We start from the raw sequence: 23,810 nt of genomic DNA on the forward strand, positions 1-23,810 counted from the left end.
AAAGTTATTTTTGAAGCTTTGGGATTCAGAATGTCACACATCTGAGGAAAAAAAAATTGCTTTTCATGGAGTCTACTCTGTAAAAGCACCCAGTAAGCAACCTCAGAAGAATTCCGAGGATGAACTTGTAAGTGCAGAAATAATGTCTTGTGAGAGGAAAGTTTCATAGCTACTTAAAACTCAATGGACTCTTAAATTTCCTAAGTCCCTGACAGAATTAAAACTGATAGAGTGAATATTTTGAAAGAGCCTGAGGGTATTTCAGAAAGTAAAGCTAGCAATGCATAGAAAATAAATGACTTTGGTTTTTAATTCATATGTACAATCAATCCTTTTTACTCAGGGTTTCTGAAAATCCAAACTAGAGTATACAGGAAAATCCATTTCAGTACTTACAGAATATAATTCCTTTGCCCTATTACCACTGAACCTTCCCCCACTAACAAAAGTTCCTATTTTAGTAAAATTGGGCATGTAAATGATTATCACAGACTTCTTAAACGCACTTCAATCTTCTCAAATTGGCAAAGCAACATCTGCACAATATTTAGAGAAAAAGTACCATTTATTTACCCATACACAGTATGTCAAGACTCAAGATGTCTTCCTTAACCATCCCTTTGTCATTTTATACAGTTTCTTCATACTGTAAGTTATAGATTTCTTCAACCCTAAAAAAAAAAAGAAAAAAAAACCAGAAAATATCAGCATTTAGGAAGTCTAACTCAAATACTATGTTCTTACTATATTAAGTAAAATATTGCCCTGGAAGAGTTACAACCTAATCCATCAGGCAGACACACAACTTTCTTGTCACACTCATACTACAGTAAGTAATCACACAAAGAATACTTTCAATACTATCAAAGCATGCATAATATAATAAGTTCATTCTGAAGGCCTGCTGATGCTGCATACAAGCACATTGTATAGACAGTGACCAAGGTATAACAAGCATAGAGATTCATGATAAAACTCTTAACCAGTACAGAGGGAAACTGATGATTTACACCACCACTCCTAAATGCTAAAGATAGGAAGTCTTTTAAACCATCTGTGTCTACAGCAGATCCTCACCAATCCAATACATGATGCTTTTCAAGCCCCTTCTGCTCTACTGCGAGGTGGCGTGTCCAGCTGAGTCAGGTTGTGCCCTGGCCTGGTAAGGGACACCAGCAACCTGGCAGAGCATGGACACCCGAGCAGGACCATTTGGAGAAACCCAGCTTCATTAGCTGGCCACCTCTGTGAGAACAGTCTAGCTGTCAAAGCATTTTGGCTCTTGAGACAGAAGCCCATCACCAGGTTCTGTAGATTAGATGAGGCCTAATGATCAAGAACCACAGCTGTGCCTAAAGCTGGGCAGCCAAAATTTTACTGAAGGGATAAAGGGGAAGGCGAGAGAGAGGGGTGAACCAGCACAAAAGAACAGTCTGCTCAGGCAAGACAAACTCTGTAGACAGCAAGCTTTATACTTTCAAATCCTACTTCACCACTCCTCCTTTACCAGTGTTTCTGCTAATCAGATTTTAGTTAGCCTTGCTTGATGCTATACGTCAGGTGCTTGGTGCCTTCTTGTAGACCAGTTATACACAGGTAGAACTGAGAAGCATCACACTGGTGCCCATCTTGAGTAAATGTAATCAAACACTGCACACCATCAGCAGCTTTCCAGAACAAATAGACCCAGAGCATTGCCAAGCAAAGGCTTTTAAATTAAGAACTAAAACAAAGAATTGTTGTTGGTTTCTTTCCCCCCATAGGAAATGTGCTGGTGACTGTTGAAGTGAAAATCTGTTCTGGTTTCAACAAGTTGTAAAGTACATTATAACCTCCTTGAATATTTTGTTATTGCTTCATCCTAACTAATGGCAGCTACCGTTTCGTAAGTGAGAGAATAGCACATCTGCAAGAGAATAAAACTGCTCATCTTGCATAATGAAACAACATCTGTGCCCTTAGGCAAAAAGTGCTAATAATGAAATGATGATGGGGATGGAAAACCAGATTAATAAGGCATCTACGCAAGGAAACTGAAAGAAGCAAAAATAATGAGGTGCTGACAAACAGCTGTAATTTGGCAACACCGCAAATCAGAAGTGTACCTGTGAACACCCTGCCACAGGGATGCTGTCTGGACCAATTCTGCTTCAGAGTAACCTGCCTGCCACTTGTTTATGAGAAACCTCATCTGAAGCCAGAAGAGCTGTCATACTCTAGCATCATCCTGCAGCAGCCCACAGGTAGTGAACCTGGGTAAATACCAAACCATTACGCTAGCCCTACAGCAAAGGAAGGCATTTCTCAGTTTGCACAAAGATACAGGTGGTTTTTGCAGCAGTCACTGTCTCCAAGCTTTGACAAGTTTTAGATACAAAGGGATTGAGGATGACTCCCCCACAATTTGTAAAGTGTACCCTTAGAGTTAAACACTTTCTGAAGTTCTTACAGACCTAGAGTAAAAAAAAAAAACACACAGCCTTTTGCTGGGTTTAGTCATCTAGGATTTGGAAACTTGAAACCAAAATACTGTTAGTCTTGGCATTTCAGTGGGGTTCTGAGATCCTAGCCAGTGGAGCTACTTATTTTTCCTCCTTCCAGCTTTTTTTGATTAAAACCTACCCCAAAATAAAACAAAAAACCAACATAAAACACAGAGTGACTTTTCAGATTCGAGTCTAATCACACCCTTAAAAATTCAAAGCTGAAAAGGCTGCACAAAAACCCTTTAATTTTGACACATGCACAGATTTAGAAGTATGGTACGTTAGACTTACTACAATTTTTCTTATATTTATTTCATAGAACACTATTTACCTGGCAAGACTGACTAAAAGTACACAGAAGCAATTTAGCCAAAAGTCACACAGGATAACACACCAGAACACAAGGAAAGATCTGCTGGAATAAATGAGCAAATTACACCCAAGTTTAGCCATTGCACTCTTTTTTTGGGGGGTGGGGAGGCACAAGGATGTGATATTTGATTTTGAGAAGACCTTAGAAAGTAATCCAGTGAAGATAAAATACTTCAGGTGAAAGAAGCACTCTGTATTAGCAGTCTAGTTACCAGAATTCAAATGAGTCTGCATTAATAGGGAAAAGTATATGCTCTATTTCTGAAGGAATGTGATGGAGAGTAAAAAGCCTATAACAAATACACTGTACATAATCAGTTTTGCACTTCTTGCAATTGCAAATTGCAATTTAAATAAACTCAACTTCACCTTTTGTAAGGAATCCATACATATATTTTTCAGCTTACAAAACCATGTGCATCCCATATGTAACCTCATATTTTTCTATATTTAATAGGTTTTTGTTAAAAGCAAGCAAACTAATGAAGTCACGATGAGCTTTTCTTCACAGCATCTCAACTAACTAGTAAACAATCATGTAAATTTTGAAGCACCTCACATATCTGCATTAAAATTACACCCAGCGTAAACATGGCAGCGGCAGAGCAAGGCCAGATTGAGCTCAGGCACAATACACAAGTGAAGGAAGTGGCTCTAACCCCCAAAGGAAAAGCTATGTAACTGTACAGCTTTGATTACTGTCCAGCCTCCTAGGCACTACACTTCCAGGATGCAACCCCCCAGATACTGAAATCGCTCTGCCAGAATCGACCTTGTTTTGCCATTCCAAATAAGCCAGAGCACTTTTGGAAGCACAGCATAGCATGTGGCAAATCACCAGCACCACAGCTGATGCAGCCCTGCCTGATGGTAATTCACTGCGCTGGCACCACAGCCTTCAAGCCAGCTTGTTCAGCAGCTTGCCAACCTCCTCTGCCTCCTGCAGCAGCTCGACAGAAAGAGGTTTTTCTCCTTCATCTTTTCCCCCTGCAGGGAGCACTCTGCTGAGCTCCACCCGCTGGAGCCTTATGTAATAAGCTGCTTACATTTCTACCCTAGCACATCACGCTACAAAGCAAAAGACAGGTTTATACATACAGCTGGTTTCTTCAAGCAGCCCTCAGGGTGATGAGTCACATCTATAGTAAAAGTTAATGGTTGTAATTATGGCTCAGTCTCAGAATCTGAAGCAGTTGGACCACATGAAAATGTCTTTCTATTTTAGCTATGAATCTATGACTTGGCGGCTCCACCTCCCCTTTAGATTTTTCCACTATACGACAGAGAACAAAGACCTAACGCACATGGAATCAAGACCACAAAATTTCAGTGTAAACATCAGTTGTATCTGGTTTTACTTAACAACCCACACTCGGTTTTTTTGGAAGTGTTAGTGCTGTAAGATAGTAATTTGGCTAAAAGTCCCTCAGAGTCTCCCAGTAGATATGTCTGGCTGTAGTATTCTTTATTTCCTTTAGAAAAGGAAAGTCGAATGCACACACTGCGGAAGAGCTGTCATGTGGAGGCAAATAGTTAACATTGTTAGTGTCTCATGCACAAATGTATGCAAATTTTTACACATATTTACAGTGAAGTGCAGTGGTATGCAATATCTGCTCAGGCAGCACAGCAGTTATCACAAATCTACGAAGTATTTTATATTTAAAACTGTTCCTTATAGTTAAAAAAAATAAATCCTTGGAGACGTAGTATACTAATATCCTAGTTTCAAGAAAACAAATGTTATTCAGAGAAGCTACAAGTGTTTGTGCTAACTTAAAAGTATCTCTAACAATTGCTTCTACTGATTAATATAGTGTTTTATTTATATAAAATTTTCAAGGCTTGTAGTATTCCTCTAGTAAGATATAAAGAGGATATAAAGATATAAAGCTCCTTCAGAGGAGCTAAACAAAAGTACTTCAGAGTTAGTTCCCAAAGACCATGCAGACTCTGGCTATGTGGGAAAAATAAATCAAATGATGGTGCCATCTCTAATGAGAAACAGAGAGACAATCTCACCACAAGAGTCAAAGAAATACATAGCCGCATTTTCAAAAACTAAATAGGGCATTTAACAACAAACAAAAACATGGAGCTTGAGCTCAATTTTAAAACCACACTGGCAGAGAAAGATGAAAAAAGTTCTCTTAAATGGGTTGAAACTCTTTGTGCTCCTTGCCAATAATGTGAATACACAGCATGCCATCTCAGCAACGACTATTCCTGATTTAAAATTTAATTTAGAAATATGCCGTACATTGGACTACGATGCTACAGACCAGAGAGTAGGCATTTCACTTGTTGTTGTTGAGATAAAACAAGCAGCTAAGGAAATAATTTTGTGTCCTCCATCACATTTCGAAATGATGGCCATGTAATGAAAACTAACTCTTTTCAAAGCAGACATAGCACAAAAGTATAGTTACTAGGAACAACAAGAAAAGAATCAGAGCTTATCTAATGGAGCCACTAATTTCATTAATCTCTTTCATATTTCTCTTCTTTTAGCTACTATTCTTAATGTAAACACTGCAGGAAGACAGAGCCATAATACTTTTCCTAAAATCTCTATTAGAAAGTGTTAAAATAGGCCTCAGAGGAACAGAATATTAGACAAGATTTGCATAAAGAATGAAGAAAGAAATACAGCATCCTTAGGGATAACATTTAAAAGCTCTACACCTCCTGTAATACACATTCCTTACATGAATTAAGTAACTATGTTTAATGTAGGAGCCTCAAAGTTTTGCCTGTGTACAGTATGTCTCTATAGGGATATTGCTTGACAAGAGCCCCAAAAAATAGCAAAAGCAGTGAGCAGCATTAATGCCTGCCCCCTAGTGATGAACTTTTAAAATTAGAATCATAGGATGTATTGGGTTGGAAGGGACCTTTAAATCTCCTTCAGTCCAACCCTGCAGTGACAGGGACAATGTCACCAGATCAGGTTGCTCAGAGCCCCATCAACCCTGGCCTTGAACATCTCCAGGGATGGGGCCTGCACCACCTCTCTGGGCAACCTGTGCCAGTGATCGACCACCTCATGGTGAAGAACTTTTTCCTCATATCCAACCCAAATCTCCCCTTCTCTAGTTTAAAACCAGCACCACTTGTCCTACCACTCCATGCCCCAGCGAACAGCTCTTCCCCAGATCTCTTATAGGCACCTTTCAGGTATTGGAAGGTCCCCCAGGAGCCTTCTCATCTCTAGGCTGAACAACCCCAACTCTCTCAGCCTGTTCCCATAGCAGAGCTGCTCCAACCCCCGAGCCTCTTTGTGGCCTCCTCTGGACCCACTCCAGCACTTCAATGTCCTTGTGTTGGGGACTCCAAGGCTGGACGCAGTATCCAGGTGAGGTCTCACCAGAGCACAGCAGAGGGGCAGAATCACCTCCCTGGCCCTGCCGGCCACACTTCTTGTGATGCAGCCCAGGATGGGGTTGGTTTCTGGGCTGCAGATGCACATTGGTGCCTCATGTCCAGCTTTTCACCCACCAGTACCCCCAAATCCTTTCCCTCAGGGCTGCTTTCCAGCACATCATCTCTCAGCCTGTATTGGTAATGACGATTGTCCTGACCCAGGTGCAGGACCCTGCACTTGGCCTTGTTGAACCTCATTAGGTCCACCTGGGCCCACTTCTCCAGCTTGTCCAGGTCCCTCTGGATGGCATTAAGAAATTAAGAAACCATGATTGGGAGACAATCTTCATTAGACAGGACAGCAAGATTTAACATAAATGTTTGGAGAGAAATAGTAATTAAAAAAATCAGTTAAAAGCCTTCTATTGATCAACTCCAAAACTCATGGAACCTGTCCCTCCTAAATCCCAGGGAAGATCACTGAAGATCATATAAACATCACATCTGAAAAACACTGAGGTCACACCCCTGGTCAGTTAGATTTAATTTCTTCTTTCGTGTGCACTACAATGTAAGTTTTTATTACAAAAATACTATTTCCGTGCTTCTGTCCATCTTCAGTGAGCAAAACTGGTGGTGTTCTGATGAGGCCCACACACAGGCTTGTGGGGAAGCTGGGCTATGCCTACATGGGCAAGTGAGGCAAGGCTCATTTTCTGAGCAGCAGCACACGTCGCAGACACGCTCCTGATCCTAACTGGGGCAGCAGGACTCCCCTTCTCCAGCCAGGGTGGCCTGCACTACTGTGCTCAGGAAGGTTAGCTCCACAGGCAAGCTTTGCATTCACTAAACAACATTCAGAGGTTAGGAAATGCTAGAAACGGTCTTTTTCCAATCTAATTTGTTTCCCTCAGCAAAAAAACTGTGAGTAACCCCAAAAGATCAACCCTGAATTCTGTTGCTGATGGTTTTGGCCTGATTCTAGCAGAAATGAGTAAATACAGTTAAAATAAAACAAACTAGATCATGCTATAAGTAAGAAAACTAAACTCTCCCAAGTTTAGTTTGTTCTATCAGAACAGACAGAAGGGGAGCATAAATAATCTGACAAAGCCTTATTCCTACTCTTGCACTGCCACACAAACAGCTTTGCTCCATGAGTCAGTCAAGCCACTAACCTTCACAAGCACCCAATTCAACACGGTAACGCTGTCTTTGACTCCTCCTCTCCAATTATTTCACTCTACAAAATCTACTCTGTGAATTTAGAAACAGCTAGGTTACAAGCTGGTATTTCTAAGAGAGGTCTGTTACAATACAAGAAGTCTTGACCACTAGCAGGCAATTTTGACAACAAACCCTAGAAGAAAAATGTCATCTGTTTGGTTGGAAACCTTACATTGGAAACCAATAGCTGCAATATGCCTAACTTATATAAAACAAAAGTTTGCTTCTCTAAGATGGAGTTATGTCCTTAGCTTCCTCCAGCTACTAAACAAAGTTAGGCAATAGTTTTGTCAGACTTCTTCCAGTTTATAGAACTAGACTATTAACAGAAGCATATAAAAAGTACAACTGCTCCTGCTTGTTTTACTCAGCAGACCACTAATGGTCCTGAACACTGCAACTTGTGTTTCTTTACAAGGAGGTAGGAAATGTAACATGGAGCCACCAACTTTAATACTAAATGGGAAGGGAACAGCAGCTGTAGAAGTCTGGATAAGAATTGCTCAGCAGGAAACTATACAGCTGCTTTTAAAATCAGTAATGGCATCATTTATACATAATTGCTTTTGTGGAAGAACGAGGAATAGGTATGAATGAGTTCAGAAAATTATTTAAGCACATCCATGCAAGCAGCAAGGATTTTTTACTTTGCAGAAATTAAGACTAACTCCATGTCAGAGTTTTAAGTAAATGAAGGTTCAGGTCTAAAGTCTTTCTTTTAAATCAAGCTGCAGTAAAAATCAGGTCACCTTAAAAGTAGATTTAGTCCAGAACTCAGAAAACAGGATGAACCTCCAGCTCTTAACTGGCAGTAACTTTCACTCCACTAGACTCCGATAGCTGAAAAGCATACCTAGTTTTCCTGTGTTCCTATACAAGCAAGTCCTTTTCTTCCCTTCTACACCTTCTCTCACATTGAATTTGTAATATTCAACTCTTTTTCTGAAGTAATTCATATTGAAGTATGAGAGTTTCAGTCCTACCCAATGCTCACCAAGTATAGGCTCAGTTTAGAACACGTGATGTCTTCAAACACACCCCTAGCATCTGAGCCTGACAAAACCATCAGATCCTGCCAAAGACCTCTCTCTCAAAACTCAACCCCTCCTTTTTATGATGAAATAACCTTACAGTCTACATAACACACCAATATTAGGTACTGATCATTTAGGAATCCACTCACAGGCAGAAAGTCAGAATGAATTATGAAGTAATTTTTTTCCCCTTTTTAATATAAAAAGAGCAGCACTAGTGCACATCAACCAAATCTGGCCCACATATAGATGGAAATTGAAGTCAGAAGTTGTTTTTCTGGTACTCTGGGGTTGCTGGGAGGTTTAGTTTGTTTGTTTAAGACTCATATAGACTCTAATTACTTCTGGTACTTTGCAATTTCTCAATAGCTACATGAAGCTTCTGCTTCAAATATTTTACTTTCCAGGGGCTTTCATTAGACACTCAAAAAGTTTAATCCTTAAACTCTTGTAACAAGACAGTCTTGGTGCCCTCTAAGTTTTACTTTATGAAATCAGAATGCTTATGTTGATAGAAATCACACATTCTTACCAGCTGTTAGTATGGTTTTAGCACTCTGCACTATACTGGAAGATCTCACAATTCCTGAAATGCCTGCAGATAGAAAAGCACACATATGTTACCCATCTTAGCAGTTCTGTAGGGATTTTTTTTAATCCTCCAACATACGTAAAAAAAAAATTAAGTTTTTTCCAGTTATACAAATCAAAGCAGCTTGACAGTAAAACACTTAAGCCAAAAAAGTTTGTTTCTGTTCTGCTTTGTCACACTAACTGAAAATATTCTCCAAGCTATTTTCACTTATTTCATAGAATCACAGAATGGTTTGGGCTGGAAGGGACCTTAAAGCTCATCCAGTCAAACCCCCTGCCATGTGCAGGGACACCTCCACCAGCCCAGGTTGCCCAAGGCCCCATCCAACCTGGCCTTGGGCACTGCCAGGGAGGGGGCATCCACAGCTTCCCTGGGCAACCTGGGCCAGTGCTCACCACCCTCACAGTCAAGAATTTCTTCCTAATAGCTAGTAACATACAGAAAAAAACCCCAATCAATATTAAAACAGTAACAACTAGTAGGAATTGATCCAATTAATTTATTTAGTGTTCCCATTATTTCTCTACTAAGATCTTTGTGACTAAGTCACAAAGGATTCAGAGTTGTTTCACCTAAGTGCAGTTATATTAACTTTCTAGAGCAGAACAAATTATGCTTACTGTTTAATTCAACATGAAAATGGGATTTTGCATTTCTCTGATCAAGTAGGGATGCCTATATTGTGCAATGTTTGTCTGGCTTTCTTAAATTATCAGCTTTTGGAGATAATGCTCATTTACCACTGTGCCCTGTGGCACATTCAGTCCTCATTGTCCAGTGGTTCTTGGGTATTAATGGAATAGTATGTAAGACAATAAAACATTTTTGAAGAGAATTCAGTTTTATCTGTTAAAATCATACTGGTATGTGCTGAACAAGACTACTGTACATTACTAAATACTTAAAAATGTAGAAATGCAGCAGTCTCAGAGTTTGTCTTCCAAACTGAAATTTCTTCTGCATTCACCAGAATATAGAATATAATTTCAATTCTTAGTTTTAAATCCTTCTTCCAAAGCTATTTTTAAAATGAGATCAGAGCTTAGGGAAATCCATGAATAAGTAAGAGGGATACAATACTCCACCAGAAAATAATCTGAGAGGGTAGGGAGGGAAAGGGATCAAATCATGTTGAGTTAGTAAAATACCATGGGACAACGCAATTCAACTTGAGTAATCAGCTTTGCCTTGTAGGATTACCAAACGGTTTGTCCTGTCCTTTACCTGTATTCTCAAATTAGGAAAAATCTTTGAACCACAAAACTGAAAGAGGGGGTTTGATTTGTTCTCCTAAGAGTATAAACTGTATGGCTTGAGAAGACTAGATCTATCCAATGTCTTGATACTGAACTGCTGCACCACTACACACAGTCCAGTCACAGCCTTGCCTGCAATACCCTACCTACACAGAACCACAAGGATCGTTACCTTAGGGTGGACAACCCAAAGCTCTGCAACCTTATTCAGCTCACAACACTGCTACTCCTGCTCCCAGATTCAGCTATTTTCACATTACTGTTGCACTCCAGCCATAGTACCACAGAAGCTGCCATAGCAGCTGAGCTGAAAGAAGCTGGACACCTTGATGTTCAGGTGCAATTCATCCTATGCTGTTCATGGAGAACTGCAACTCTCAGGAGCTTTATTTCCCTAAACAGATATCAGTGTAGGCGCTCCCTCAGCACCTGGCTAGTGTCTACTGGTTCTTGGGCCCCTAGGGAGTTCTTGCTATGCTCAAGGAGCTTGCAGAATTGACCACCTGGAACTAAGATGCGTCAAGTTCTTTAAAGATGTAAAGGACTCTTGAAGTAATACATGTTTTCATTTTTCTGTTGTAAAATAAAACATGGACGTCTGCAGCATTAGCTTTAACTTGCTTCTATGATATAACCTTGCCTCAGAGAAGCTGTGATGATGAGAAGCACCTCAATCTTCTTCCTCAAAGCTTGAGCTCTCTGCCAGAGCTCACCTATTTGGACCATGATGACTGAAAAAGGTAATGTCAGCAAGCCAGAAAATTAACTTAGCGTTGCTATGTATGACAGGCAGGATATATAGCTTAGTATATTTAGATGAAGTTATGCCAGCCAATGGAATCCTGAAGATGTAAGCATCCCAAAGAGTTAGATGGTCTATGTAGGTCACAGTAACTCCTAAAGGCTACTTCTTTCACGACCCAAACCAAAACATATACTTCTGTATCAGTAGGAATGCTAATGGCTCATATTTCAGATAACCTGTTGGCAATCAAACCAACCCCAAACCTCGCTTTTAGGAATGTTAACTTATGAGTAATCTCTTATTTTCTTCACCCTTCTCTCTGAATCATCCTTCTGAATTAGAAGGACACATACAATAAATCTGTGTATCTATCATGTCTTAAAGGAGGTTACACTGATCGAGGCCTACCTTGATGCACCACAAATCCACACTCAGGGTCATGGGCAACTTGCAGTAAAATTTCTTCCACGTCTCTGTTTTTTCCAGGAGGGTCTACTAGAGAAGTTATCTTTTGTTGCAGGGTCCTTGGCAAAGCCATTAGTTGTGCAAATTGACCTTCTGGACTCTTATCAATCTGAATGTTAGAGAAAAAAACAACAGTTAAAAACATGCAGTGTTAATAAAGTAAGTTCTTTTTTCAAAGAAGACAAGAAAGTCTTTTGACTATCTTTGACCTCTGATAAACGTTTCAAAGAACACAATCCATTTCACTTGTAAGAGCCATTGACAATGCTAGTGAAACCTTCCCAAGCACTGGGAAATGTAGTATCTCAGCTCTGAACCTGAAGAAACACTCAATGCAAAGACATTAATTTTTATTCAAGGGAAGACTGAGGTACACACATGATCTTGCTGCCTCTGCAAGCAACTTTTCATTGAAACGGTATCATTTCTGCTCTATTCAGTTTCTTTTGGAAACGTAAGTACACTGCAATGAAAAAAAAAGTTCCCAGAAGACAACTTAGCTCAGTTTCTTCTGCTTGAACATAATCAAACCACATAAGCACACACTTGGAGTTAGTCTGAAAAACGTTTTCTCTGCTTTAAACTCAAACCACATCTGGTTTGTATAATTCGAAGGAAACATTCATGCCACATTTTCCAGTCTACATCAGAAACTCAATGACCCCTTTTTGAATACAGTGATACCAACATGCAGGCCTCTACACATTTACACAAAATGTTAAGCACAAATACCGAAAAATGCGTAACAGAGCAGATCTCTCCAAAACTGGAGGAAAAAATGAAGAGCTCGATTCCACCCACACAACTTCTTCGACAGTTCACGGAGACATCAGCCAGGAGCCTAGTTGCCCTGTACACTCCCTTTAGTCAATGGGGAGAAAATGATATCCAGATGAATCACCCACCGACTGCAGAGGGAGCAGACAACGAGCAGGCTCTTAACATTATGTGGGAGGAATCCACGCCTGAACCAGAACTACAAGAACCAGTGTCTGTCTTCAATTGTTTCTGAGGAATCTTTTAAGAATTTCCTCTGTAACTCCAAAGATGTGTACTTGGAGAAGGGGTTTCTATTCTGCATTAAATGGCACTCCTGACAGCAGTTATCCTCTTCAATCTGAGGAATAACTGCCAATAAGCAGACCAAGGTGTGAGGAATAAAGCATTAAAGCCCTTTGCTTCAAATCAACAGTAAAATGATGGCATTTAATCAACAGCCTTGATGACTACTATGGAATGCTGGACAGATTTATTATCCAACAACATATCTGTAATATGCTACCAGGATTTGTTTAAAGGTAACACAACAGGGAGTATTGCTCTAACTAGCCTTTTTCTTGGAGAAAGCATTACTGATTCTTTTCAAAATTAATTTAAATATTACTTCTACTAAACCGTTCAAAATCACATTGATAAGAAAAAATGGAGACGTGTAGCACAATACAGATTCGTCTATGCTGTACTCCAAAGTGTTTCAGTAAAACTGTTTACTGTACTTAAGCTTGCTTATATCTGTACTTCAGTTTCTAACAAAGACACGTACTAAAAAGAAGTACTTTTGAGACAACTACCAGGGCTACTTGAGGACAGATAACCACGTCCATGAGACAACCCATGCTGTTTGTAACTTCATCTTGAAATGTGTATCGCACTTGAATAGTCACACATGGATGTGCATGCTACAACACGAAAAATTACTACTGGACCCCTGACTGTGGCACCTCTCCCCTAATTGCAATGTTACACCTTATGCCAGAAAGATGGAATTCAAGATACTGGTCATTTTGGATACCTGTTTCCCAAAAACTAGGAAAAAAATGGTTTAGTATAAGCATTTAAAGGTAATGCCAGAAAGTCATTTGGGTTTAGTCAACTGATCTTCATAACTAGCACTCTAGGTTTTTTCTGTGAGCAGTTTTTGATTGCAGAAAGCTGCACCTCTAAGTTATGGCCTAACCTTTTTAACACAAACCATATGTTTATTCATCACTTCCTAGGCTGTTGTGTCCATATGGCAGTCATTAGAACACATGTTTTAAAATGATCTTCTCTTGTTTCCTTGCTGGGGCTCTAATTCTGTGCCTATACTCAAAGAAAATGAACAGTAGTTCCTACATATGCAGTGACTGGTATTTAAGGCAAGTCTTCTGCTTGCAGAATTAACTAAACAACAGCAACATAACAAATAACAAGTACTGTGGCAAGTACTGTGACTAAAACTGCTCGCCTTGGTGTATGGCATAATTCTTGCCTTCTGTCAATGTGATAAATCACTTCCACTTGCTTGGTTTAAAAATGTTTTCGAAAAGAACACTTGCCTCTAGCCTTCCCAGATGGTGCTTATATACCACTTGAGGGCAGTCCTGTAATATGTTACTGTACAGCTTCTGAAAATGGGGAACATTAGGTTTCACTATGTTCTGCACTTTCAATCTGTCTTCTCCTATTATCATTCTGAAATCACCTAATCAAGAAAGGAAAAACAGTTAATTCATTAGGAAAAAACTGAAAAGTCAAAGAAGGAGAATGTAACAGAAACCCAGGACAAAGCTGTCACATAAAACTTCATTCTCCACTTCAACCAATGCCTATATAACCCACAATAAGGTTTACCTTCTAATAGTCACAAAAAACTATCCAAATACCTCCAAGCACAGAACATAAGATTCAGAATTGTTATGTAGCCTATGATAGGCTGTAATCTCATCAACCCAGGTGACCACATTTTCACTTAGGCAACAAAAAAAATTCAGCTGCCAAGCTCAGCCTCAAAAGCAGCAGTAACACAGCTGTATTCTTTACAACCATGCATCAGTTTCAACAGATTGACCAGACCAAATACTTTGTATCCAGAAACAACCTTCAATTTTGCAATATTAAAGGAAAATTATTTGCAATGTCTCTGCACTTCAAGGGCTGTACCTGAAGTACAGCTAATGGGCACTCATGGTGAGATCACAGTATCACCTTTTTCTCTTAGCCATGTATTTCACTAGTAGTTTCAAAAAGCAACTCCTTTTAACACCAGTGCTACCTTAGTGACCTTTACACTTTCTTTTACGATACATAACTGAAAAGTTTCAAAGAGGCTAAGTGAAGAGACAGTCAGTGTGTAACACAGCATACATCTGTCTCTATTGGGTACCACCCTGGTAGCTTCCAGGGTTGCCAATCAGGAGTCAAGAGTCTCAATACACATCAACAAAAAAAAACCAGAACCCTTGAATCAATTAATTTTCTCACTTCCCACGTTCAGGAGATAAATTTTGTTGCAAGGTGGCAACTTGCTAGCATTGCTTAGTTTATTTCAATTTATGCAAAACAGACATTTCCCATATAAAAGATACTCACTGCTCTCAGAAAAATGCATAAAAAAATAAAAGGAGAACCATTTTCCAAATTAAAGCATGAGCAACTCTTTTCAGCAGTCTCCAAGGAAACTCATTAGAGTAACATATAAAATCAGTTTTGTCTACTAATATATGCTCTGAAATGTTTAAGACTTGACAAAATGGCAGCAAAATATCCACAGACACATCACTGACAGCCTTTTTCTTAAATATTCCCAACTGGGAGTCCGATTGCTTTAGCTTTGCTCACACAGCAGAGCCAACTTCAACATCTTGCAGCACAGTAACTGATCTCTTACGCTTTTGGTTAATTGCACTGTTTCAAAGGAAATGTAAAAAAGTGTCTTGGTCACTAGCGCTCGCCATAATCTAATGACATTCGTGGTCAGGTTTCTGGTGGACAGGTATGCAGCCCTGTAGCAAACAGCCCTGGTTAGCAACGCTTAGTCATCCCACTGTCAGCACCCTCTGTACCTTACTGTCACTTTCAAATAGGTAACAACGCAAAAAAACCCAACAAACCCAAAACTGCTTAGGAAAAGCAGAACAAACTGCAACCTAAACTGACCAGAGAAGTACTACAGTAACACTCCTCAGTAGAGCCAAGCTGCAGCTCATAAACCCTACCTGGCTACCTGTGCTTTTATGTTTGTTTGATTGGTTTTTTAAAAAGCCAAACTTGCATTTCTACATGAGCAAAGAAAGTGCTGCGTAAAGTACATCTCCAACCAAACTCGTTCACAGTGATTTCATTAAGGACATCAGCATTTAAAGAACAATTCTGAATTAAATTGTAAGCATTAAAGCTTTTACTGAAGAGTCACTTGGAGTGATTTCTTAAATTTTTTTCCATGCCAATTTTGTGACTAAAGAAAGGAGAAAATTCTCTTACCAAAAAAAAAGTTAACAAATACCAACCAGGAGGTGAGTATTAAATGCATACTGAAGGATCATAAATTGGATCTTTAAGTTAACTAATTAAGAACCCTTAACACAGCACACTCAAAAAGTAAGAAATAACAAGGTAGGGTCAGACCATCACATGAATCAACATTACACTGAGAGGGAAACGTTTTTTCCAAGGTTTTGAACCATTAAACCCAAAATACAACCCATAATCTCCCAGGGGAAGTGGTAAATTCCCCTACATCGATCAAGTATACAACTACACTTTTACCTCGAGAGGTTGGACTGGATGATCCTTGTGGTCCATTCCAACCTGGTATTCTATGATTCTATGAAAAAAAACCCATTATTTCACTCTATGCAATCACCCATACTTAGCCATTCATAAATCAAGCAGATATAGGAAGTTTTGCTTATGTACCTATATCTATTTTCTATGACTTAAACACATTAAGTCTTTCCAAGCTCTTACGCAACACAGCAGTAAAATACAGTTATTGGAGTGTGCAACAGTGTAGGCCCAAAGCAAGAGTGCAGATGACTGATTATACATTAGACTTAGTACTGCAGCTGCAACCACAGCTTTTCTCCTTGAAGCCTTTATACTAACCAGAATAGGAGAGTCCTGCAATCTGCATATAAAGGTCTTCTTCAGAGAAACTTTCTGGTAACATGAGGAAGGCTGCTGTGACTGCACTCTTCAGATTGCTAACAAGAGCAGCTTGCAGCTTGCTATTCTCATTCTGTGTCAGTATTTTCACCTGAAAAAGCAGAGTCATTGAAAACAAGATGTCAGGAAAGTGCTACTGAAGTTGGAGCTAGAAATGTTACTCAATCCAGCATGAAAAATTAATATGAAATTAAGATTAGATCCTATTATTATGGTACAATAAAGACAAAAGTGTCCCCTTTTGTTTACACAGTGGGAGAGAGAGGAACATCTTGTTTAAAAATTAACAGCCTGCTACAAAAGGCTGTTTTTACAAACACATTTGGAATTGCTATAAGCAACAGCCATTAACTAACCTCTCAAGAGCTAGTCACCTCTTCATAGTTATTTTCAAATTAAACATAATAGCAAATACGAATGCATTAAGGGTGCATGAGGGGTGACCTGACTAATATTTATAAATATGTAAAGTGTGAGTGTCAGGAGAAAGGAGCCAGGCTCTTCTCAGTGATCGGACAAGGGGCAATGGGTGCAAGCTGGAGCATAGAAGTTCCACGCTAACATGAGGAGAAACTTTTTCATTGTGAGGGTGCCAGAGCATGGCCCAGGCTGCCCAGAGAGGTTGTGGAGTCTCCTTCTCTGAGACATCCAAACCCCTGCCCGTGTTCCTGTGTGACTGCTCTGGTGATCCTGCTCTGGCAGGGGTTGGACTGGATGAGGTCTTGAGGTCCCTTCCAGCTCCTACCATTCTGTGATTAACAAAAATACTTCATGTGAGATTATGCAACAAGAAAAGGAGGACTGTCACACTGAAAGACAATGGAATACCAGAAAAAGAGGTAAGTTTTCTTATTAATCTTCTATTTATTTAAAAAAAATAATGGAAGACTTCCCTATCACATGCTTCAAGTAATTTCTTAGACATTAGTGGTTCCCTAGAAGAAGCAGGCCTTTATTTTTCACTTCATATGAGCAGAATGTGAACACAATGGGAACTTCACGCATACATGAAGAACACATCACTCAAGTTGAACACTTCTACATCACTCAAGTTGAACACTTCTACATGCCACAGAGAGAAGTTTATTTTTAGGAAACATTCACACGGTTCAAGATCAACTACAAAGTCTAGTCACCTAGGATATGGAAATACACTGGCATAAAAAAAGCAAATGTTCAGTAAGGACTGTATACAGAAACATATTATTATAGCACACTAGACAGAAGAAGTCAGCCTGGTCTACAAGATGGTTAACTACCCTCTTTCAGAAGCTACTCTCCCAGGCATACCTGCCTGTTGTGAATTTGTCTTTTTCAAGTGTTCTGACTAAGCAATATTGTCTTGCTTATAAAGAACAGCTTCTCACTATTTATTTACTCTAGAATACCTTAAAATGCAAACCCACTGACAGTTATGAACAAATGTATCAAACTGGTTTTTACTCCCCAAAAGCCCAAGCACACACAGATGCAGTATTACCTAAAATTCTGACCTCAAATATAACCTGAAACAGCTAAGGTATCCTTTCAAGGAAGGCTTTTTCACAGTACAGAGAACTTACGATCAGAACTAGTCACTGTACCACATCACATAAAAGGGAAAGGGGAAGCCAGTTTATTCTGGTTTTACATTATACAGAAAATTCAGTTAACTAACTGTAGAGATTTTAAAATTATTAAATATTTTAAATGAGGCATATATTCAATTTTATAAATACACATAGCCCTCAGTCATCACAACAGTTTAAAAAAGGAAATGTTCTAGCTTCACTGCTAGGAAATTCATACACAAGAAACTGCTGGCACTTGTAAACAAAGATACTTCCAGCACAAAGAAAATCTCATTATAGAGTGAATGGTGTCAAGTAGCACAAGAGGATTTTCCCATTCTCTTTCCAAAAACGTTTTCACAGTTTTGGCCAATGGAAAAATTCTGTAAACAAGTATGTGCTTTGTCACTTCTTCATGGGAAATTTTATAATACAAAAAAACCTAAACCTCCCGAGACCCCTCTAAAAACTACAAGATATTTCTATACACTATTCATACTCGGCTCTCTCTCACCTCACTTCAATTTATTAAATGCTTCCTTCTCTTAATAGTTTCTCTGGGACAACAAAAAATATAGCTGCATACACTAAAGCAATTACTTGCACTCTGTGTTTGACAAAAATTCAGGAATACTTCAGATGCTTTAAAAAATCATCTTCCCCTGGAAACAAATTATATGTCACTTGTGCTTATTTTACTTTCTAGGCACAGCAGTGGTTTTTTTCCAGGAAACCTCTTAGCTATGGAGAAATTACAAGTAAGTTTATTCAATTTTTCAATACAGTTAAATGGGAATTTAGCCCATCAGCATTATAAATTTCATGTATGATGAAAAGCCAGTAAACTTTTAACACAAACCAAGAAGCCTGGGAAGAAAAGTTAACATTTCTTAGTGGCAATTCCAAACTCCATCTATTCTGCCAAACATTCTGGAAAGAGTACTTGGTCAAGGCAACCAGTTTATAATGGAAACAAAACCTCCAGTGAAAATTAAGCCAAGATTTTCAAGCCAGAACAAGTGTTTTAGCTCATGTGCTAGAATAGCTTGGACAGTTTTCAGAGTGACAGCTTTGTAATGGAACACCAGAAAGGCGCTGGGCTCTTCCTCCTCTATGTGAGAGCAAGGAGAAAATTCCCAAATGAAATGTTAATCAGTATTAGTCTGGCTTCAGCCAGCTTTGTCCAGAACTAGCAGAAATGGCAAATGGTACGCAAGAGATTACAATGTCTAAGAAACCAAACCTAACCCTGTGTCCCCTCCAAAACAGAGTTATTGCACATTTTTAAGGAGGCAAAAAAAGGCTTTCTATCACTACCACTTACAACTATGTATCAAAACATCAAATCAGTTGTGAAGCCAGAACCAGCAGACATTTGAAACTTGTACAGCAGAACTAAACAAATTATTTGGTCATTTTTTATAACAATGTATAGCATTCAAAACCCCAGTTAGTGATTTTGTAAGATTCTACAGGAAGAGACACTCATCAAATAATCTTTCAAACTCTAGTTTAAGTCCTGCAGTCTTTACTCAGTGCAAATTGCTGTGAGTTTTAAGAAAATAATTTGGACCGATTTCTTCTTTTATCTATTAAACAAATATATGTGAAGGTATCTCTGCTGTCTTGTTAGCAACTGAACAAAATACCCAATTCTGCCTTCTTGTGCAAGTACATACTTCCATTGTATTTAATCAAAAGATATGAAGCACAATTTATAGATACTAAGATGACAGAAAATCCTACAATAAATGAAAGCAGCAGGAAATGCAGCCACACTGAAAGTAAATATTCACCATTTGTTCTTAGTGTGAAATTCAGAATTCTTCTTCCAGTTATTATTCTCAATGTATTAAGTTTCACTCTTTATAAAGATAACAGCTGTTCTAACCTATATAATGCTCTAATGTGTCTCTGGAGATAGAGAAAAGCCAGTAGTGCTGACACAATCTATTCAAACTTTCATCGCAAATTTTTAGTTAAAAGCAGAATTAACTTCTGTTTGAAGACTTGAACAGAATTCTCCTCTCATTCCCCCTTCCCCTCTTAAGAAATTTTAACTCAGCACTGCTGCCATCTGCTGAAAGCACACTGAATCTGGCACTCATGAGAAAGCAAAGATCTCCTTTTTTTTATGACACAAACATGAGGGAGAAAAACCATCAGGCTTAATACATGGTGTGGTCAATTATAAATACTTCAACAATACAATGAACTAGACAGGAACTGCACAGCAAAGCAGCTTTCATCTTTAAAGACTTTAACCATGTTAAATTTTGGTGACTTCTGTAATTTGTTATAAAAGATAAATATTACATTTAACATTACAGGGACTTTGAGCTAATATAGTCCAGTTATTCAAGATTTACCATAGGCAGAAAACTGGGATTGATCTACTTACAGTTTTTTTGTTTGGTTGGTTTTTTGTTTGGGTTTTTTTTATTCTCCATATAACACAGAATATCAGCAAGGACTACGTTTCACTTCCTTTCTGAGAGATTATCCCTCTAGGGCTAGACCCTTAAATCAGGGCAGATTATTTGTCCAGTACTGACACACAGATCCTTAACAGTTAAAGTTAAAACTACAACAGATAATTTTCCAGCCTTGTAATCTCTTGCATTTTGAGCCAGAAAACTGAACACAGGAACAGTTACCGGTTTTTGTAGGCGTCCAGCAACATACAGGGTTTTCCAGTGAAGTAAATCATCAATCAGGGTATCGGTGCTAATTACACCATATTTTATCATCTGGAAAAAAGCAAAAGAAAGGCTTCTGAAAAACCATATACCCGCACGATTTTCACTACATGAAACTTACTACTTACTATAACTGTCATTACCTCTAAGGAACACACATCTCCAAAAAAAAGAGATGCATAATATTAAAACATTTTAATGAACACAAAAAAAATCCTGTATTTAAAAAAAATCCTATTAAAAAATAATTCCTATTTACATGCAAACTTCTGGGAAAAACCAAAGTGGAATGCACAGAACTCTAAGATTCTTTCCAGAATCAAAGTCACAGTGAAGTCACCCCAGGGTCAATCACTAAAGCGAAAGATTTTAAACCCCAAAGAAACCTACTCTAGACAAACATTGACAGTGAAGAGATCTGAACATTAAATTACAACTGTTCATAAAAAGATTTTGGAAAGCTTATGATCAGTTTTGTACCAGCCAAACGTTACAATAGTTTGAGTAATCCACAGTATCCTTTACCATATTGAAAACACTCAAGAAATACTTTGTCAAAGAGCTAAAATAAAAAAGACCTCTAGACATTTGTGTGTATCAGGGAGCTGTTTTCTTTCTCCTCTTTGATGTTAGAAAACAAATTGTGATTCTGTAGTTCATTTTATGTAACTGGAAAAAATACGAGCTTTCAACAGTCTGTAACCAATGCAGTTCCCGAGTTTCAGGCAGTCAGCTCCAGAATTTCTGGATAACTAAGGACCATAGACTGTGATATGACTAAGTCATTACAGCATGAGATAACGGCATAAAGAGCCAAGAAGAACTGAATTTCATAGCAAAGATGATTGGTCCTTAAAATATAATCCCAAATCCCTTTTTACATATGATGAACAAGGTTTAAACCCCATATTCTAGCCTCATACAGGTGCCTCCAAACACAACAGCAAGTACACAATAGATATGTTCTTTACCTCTCCAACTTTCTGTGGAGAATCCTGACAGGGACCCAATGTTTCTACAAACATATGTGCTCCGAGAACCTCCACTTACTTACACACTGCTCACATGGCATTTTTCCATGACTGTCCTTCACTGCATTTAGTTTCCTATCTTTCTTAAAAGAACTCGCTTTCCCTAGGTACAGTTTGTTACTAAGTTACTCAATATCAACACCAAGACAGACAGAGCGTTTCTCTCCTGACTCACAGCTGTGTTCCTCCTTGCCAATGTCAAGCACAGCCTACACATTGATGCAGGAGTAGGACAAGTACTGGACTGCTGGACAAGTACTACTTACCAAGAATTATTAATGATACCCAAGCTTCACAGGATGTTAGCCACTAAACAACACAGATGTCAATCCAAACTTGCTATGTTATATGTTTGCATTTTATGTCAAATAAACGGCAAGAATCCAGTTTGCTATTACTACATGGTCAATTGCTGAAATTAAGGCCTTGTTTAACCATATGATACACTTTACAACCACCAAAACTGCCAGACAGCAAGTAATAAGGAATATAAATCCAGTTTCTGAAGTGCTTTATTTGTAAATTTCAAACATTGCTCACACTTTTAAAGTGCAAGAGCAGCCGCCCTTTTTAATTTGCTTTTTAATTAATGTGCTGTTTCTTACTGTTTGAGACATAAATATTGAAGATACCACAAGTTAAGGACCAGTTGTATTCTACAAGAGTTGCTACCTGCACAGAAATCTGCTTTGAGCTGATCATTTAAATACTTCACATACAAACATCTGACTTCATTTACCTAAACTACTTGTACTTACCCTGCCATTACACGGCACTAAAGTATTGTAGTAAATCCCTGCTCCATAGTTCTGTACAGTACTTATCTGTTTTGGCCCAAAAACTTTTAGGAAGGAATAATGACTCCTGTTCTTTAACAAGTTCATCATATGCCAAGTCACAGAATCATCAACAGCAAACACGAAGTCCAGCATATTGATCTGTGGATAAGGAGAAAGGTCTTGGAGTTTATAAGTCAGGAAACAACTGATGTTAACCATATTAATCTAAGATATGCATAGTACGGAAATACCAGCTAATAATTTTTCACAAGTTAAAAAAAAAACAACAAAAAAACCAACAATCCCAAAAAAACAACACCAAAACACAAGCACTAACACAGCTTAAAGGTTCTGATGAAGTTGTATGCTTTCTAGTCAGTCGAGTCCTGTCCTCCTGGTTAACAAACCAACCCTCCAAAACAGCAGAGCATGTGGTGAGATCTCCATCATCCAAGTTCCCAGCTCAGTGTAACAGCTTGAACTGCTAATGAACAGGCCTTCTGCTAATAGACAAGGCCATGAACTAGGAGATATGGGCAGATAAAAGGCACCTGAGAGTGAGAAACTGCACTTCTAGTGTATTTACTTGCTTTAGTCAACAAAACAATCTGAACGCCAAAGTGTACAATGCACACCCTGCTCTTAAATCAGTTCACGTGTTCCCTGCAGACAGATGACAGCTTACAAGCCATACCTACAACAAACTTGTATTTGCAGTAACATGGCTTCAAATTCATTTGGCCTACCTCTCCTCACAGCTCACTAATTCTGGGCTGCATCTTAGCTACTCTGTAAATGCTACTAAAAAGGCAGCTACCTCTTCCCCGTTCTTTGGTGTGCTGATGAGATGCCGTTAGAGCTTTGAAATTCCTATTATCCTCTGTCTTTCATTTTTTCAGACAGGAAAATGAGACACATTTAAAGTTGCATTTGTGGACAGTGCTTAATAGCCAATTTGTGGACAGTGCTAAATAGCAAAGCCATGATGTGCAATATTACCCATTAACAATTTTTAAAAGGTCGAACCCATACACCAAAAAAAGGAGCACCACCCCACTGCAGGTGGCTGTTGAGGCCCCCGGGACTCTGCAGACCCTGGCGCTCCACCACAACACAAGACGCTGGCCCCATTCCACCGCCGTCTGGTGAGAGATCGGGGGTTTCTCGACCCTTTTCGTGCACCGGCCACGGTGCCAGAAGCAGCACCCAGTCGCGCTCGGCGCCACCTCCGCGATAACCGGAACGCACAAGGCCCACGGCCGCGGCGGCTGGGGAGGACGCC

The 23,810-nt window shown here is 39.0% G+C and overlaps 1 protein-coding gene across 1 annotated transcript; it reads right to left on the minus strand.

Moving 5' to 3' along the window:
* Nucleotides 1-371: 371 nt before the first annotated feature.
* On the minus strand, nucleotides 372-22,683 carry TAMM41 (TAM41, mitochondrial translocator assembly and maintenance protein, homolog (S. cerevisiae)). The gene is made up of 7 exons (XM_010190726.1): nucleotides 22,508-22,683; nucleotides 20,677-20,769; nucleotides 16,410-16,560; nucleotides 13,862-14,007; nucleotides 11,487-11,652; nucleotides 9,015-9,077; nucleotides 372-671 (listed from the first exon to the last, which is right to left on the minus strand). The coding sequence occupies exons 1-7, from the start codon at nucleotides 22,679-22,681 to the stop codon at nucleotides 595-597; spliced, it is 870 nt and encodes a 289-aa protein (XP_010189028.1). The 5' UTR covers nucleotides 22,682-22,683; the 3' UTR covers nucleotides 372-594.
* Nucleotides 22,684-23,810: the final 1,127 nt, after the last annotated feature.

The sequence above is a fragment of the Mesitornis unicolor genome, unplaced genomic scaffold, assembly GCF_000695765.1.
Source record: "Mesitornis unicolor isolate BGI_N332 unplaced genomic scaffold, ASM69576v1 scaffold37638, whole genome shotgun sequence".
NCBI classification, from domain to species: domain Eukaryota; kingdom Metazoa; phylum Chordata; class Aves; order Mesitornithiformes; family Mesitornithidae; genus Mesitornis; species Mesitornis unicolor.

Bases quoted from the DNA above. Each gene is read 5' to 3' on its own strand.
- TAMM41 (XM_010190726.1), bottom strand. From the start codon at position 22,681: ATGCTGGACTTCGTGTTTGCTGTTGATGATTCTGTGACTTGGCATATG. The intron at 20,770-22,507 runs GTAAGTACAAGT...GCTTTTTTCCAG, and splicing joins TAGTGCCGTGTAATGGCAGG to ATGATAAAATATGGTGTAAT. The intron at 16,561-20,676 runs GTAACTGTTCCT...CTGCTTTTTCAG, and splicing joins CTGGACGCCTACAAAAACCG to GTGAAAATACTGACACAGAA.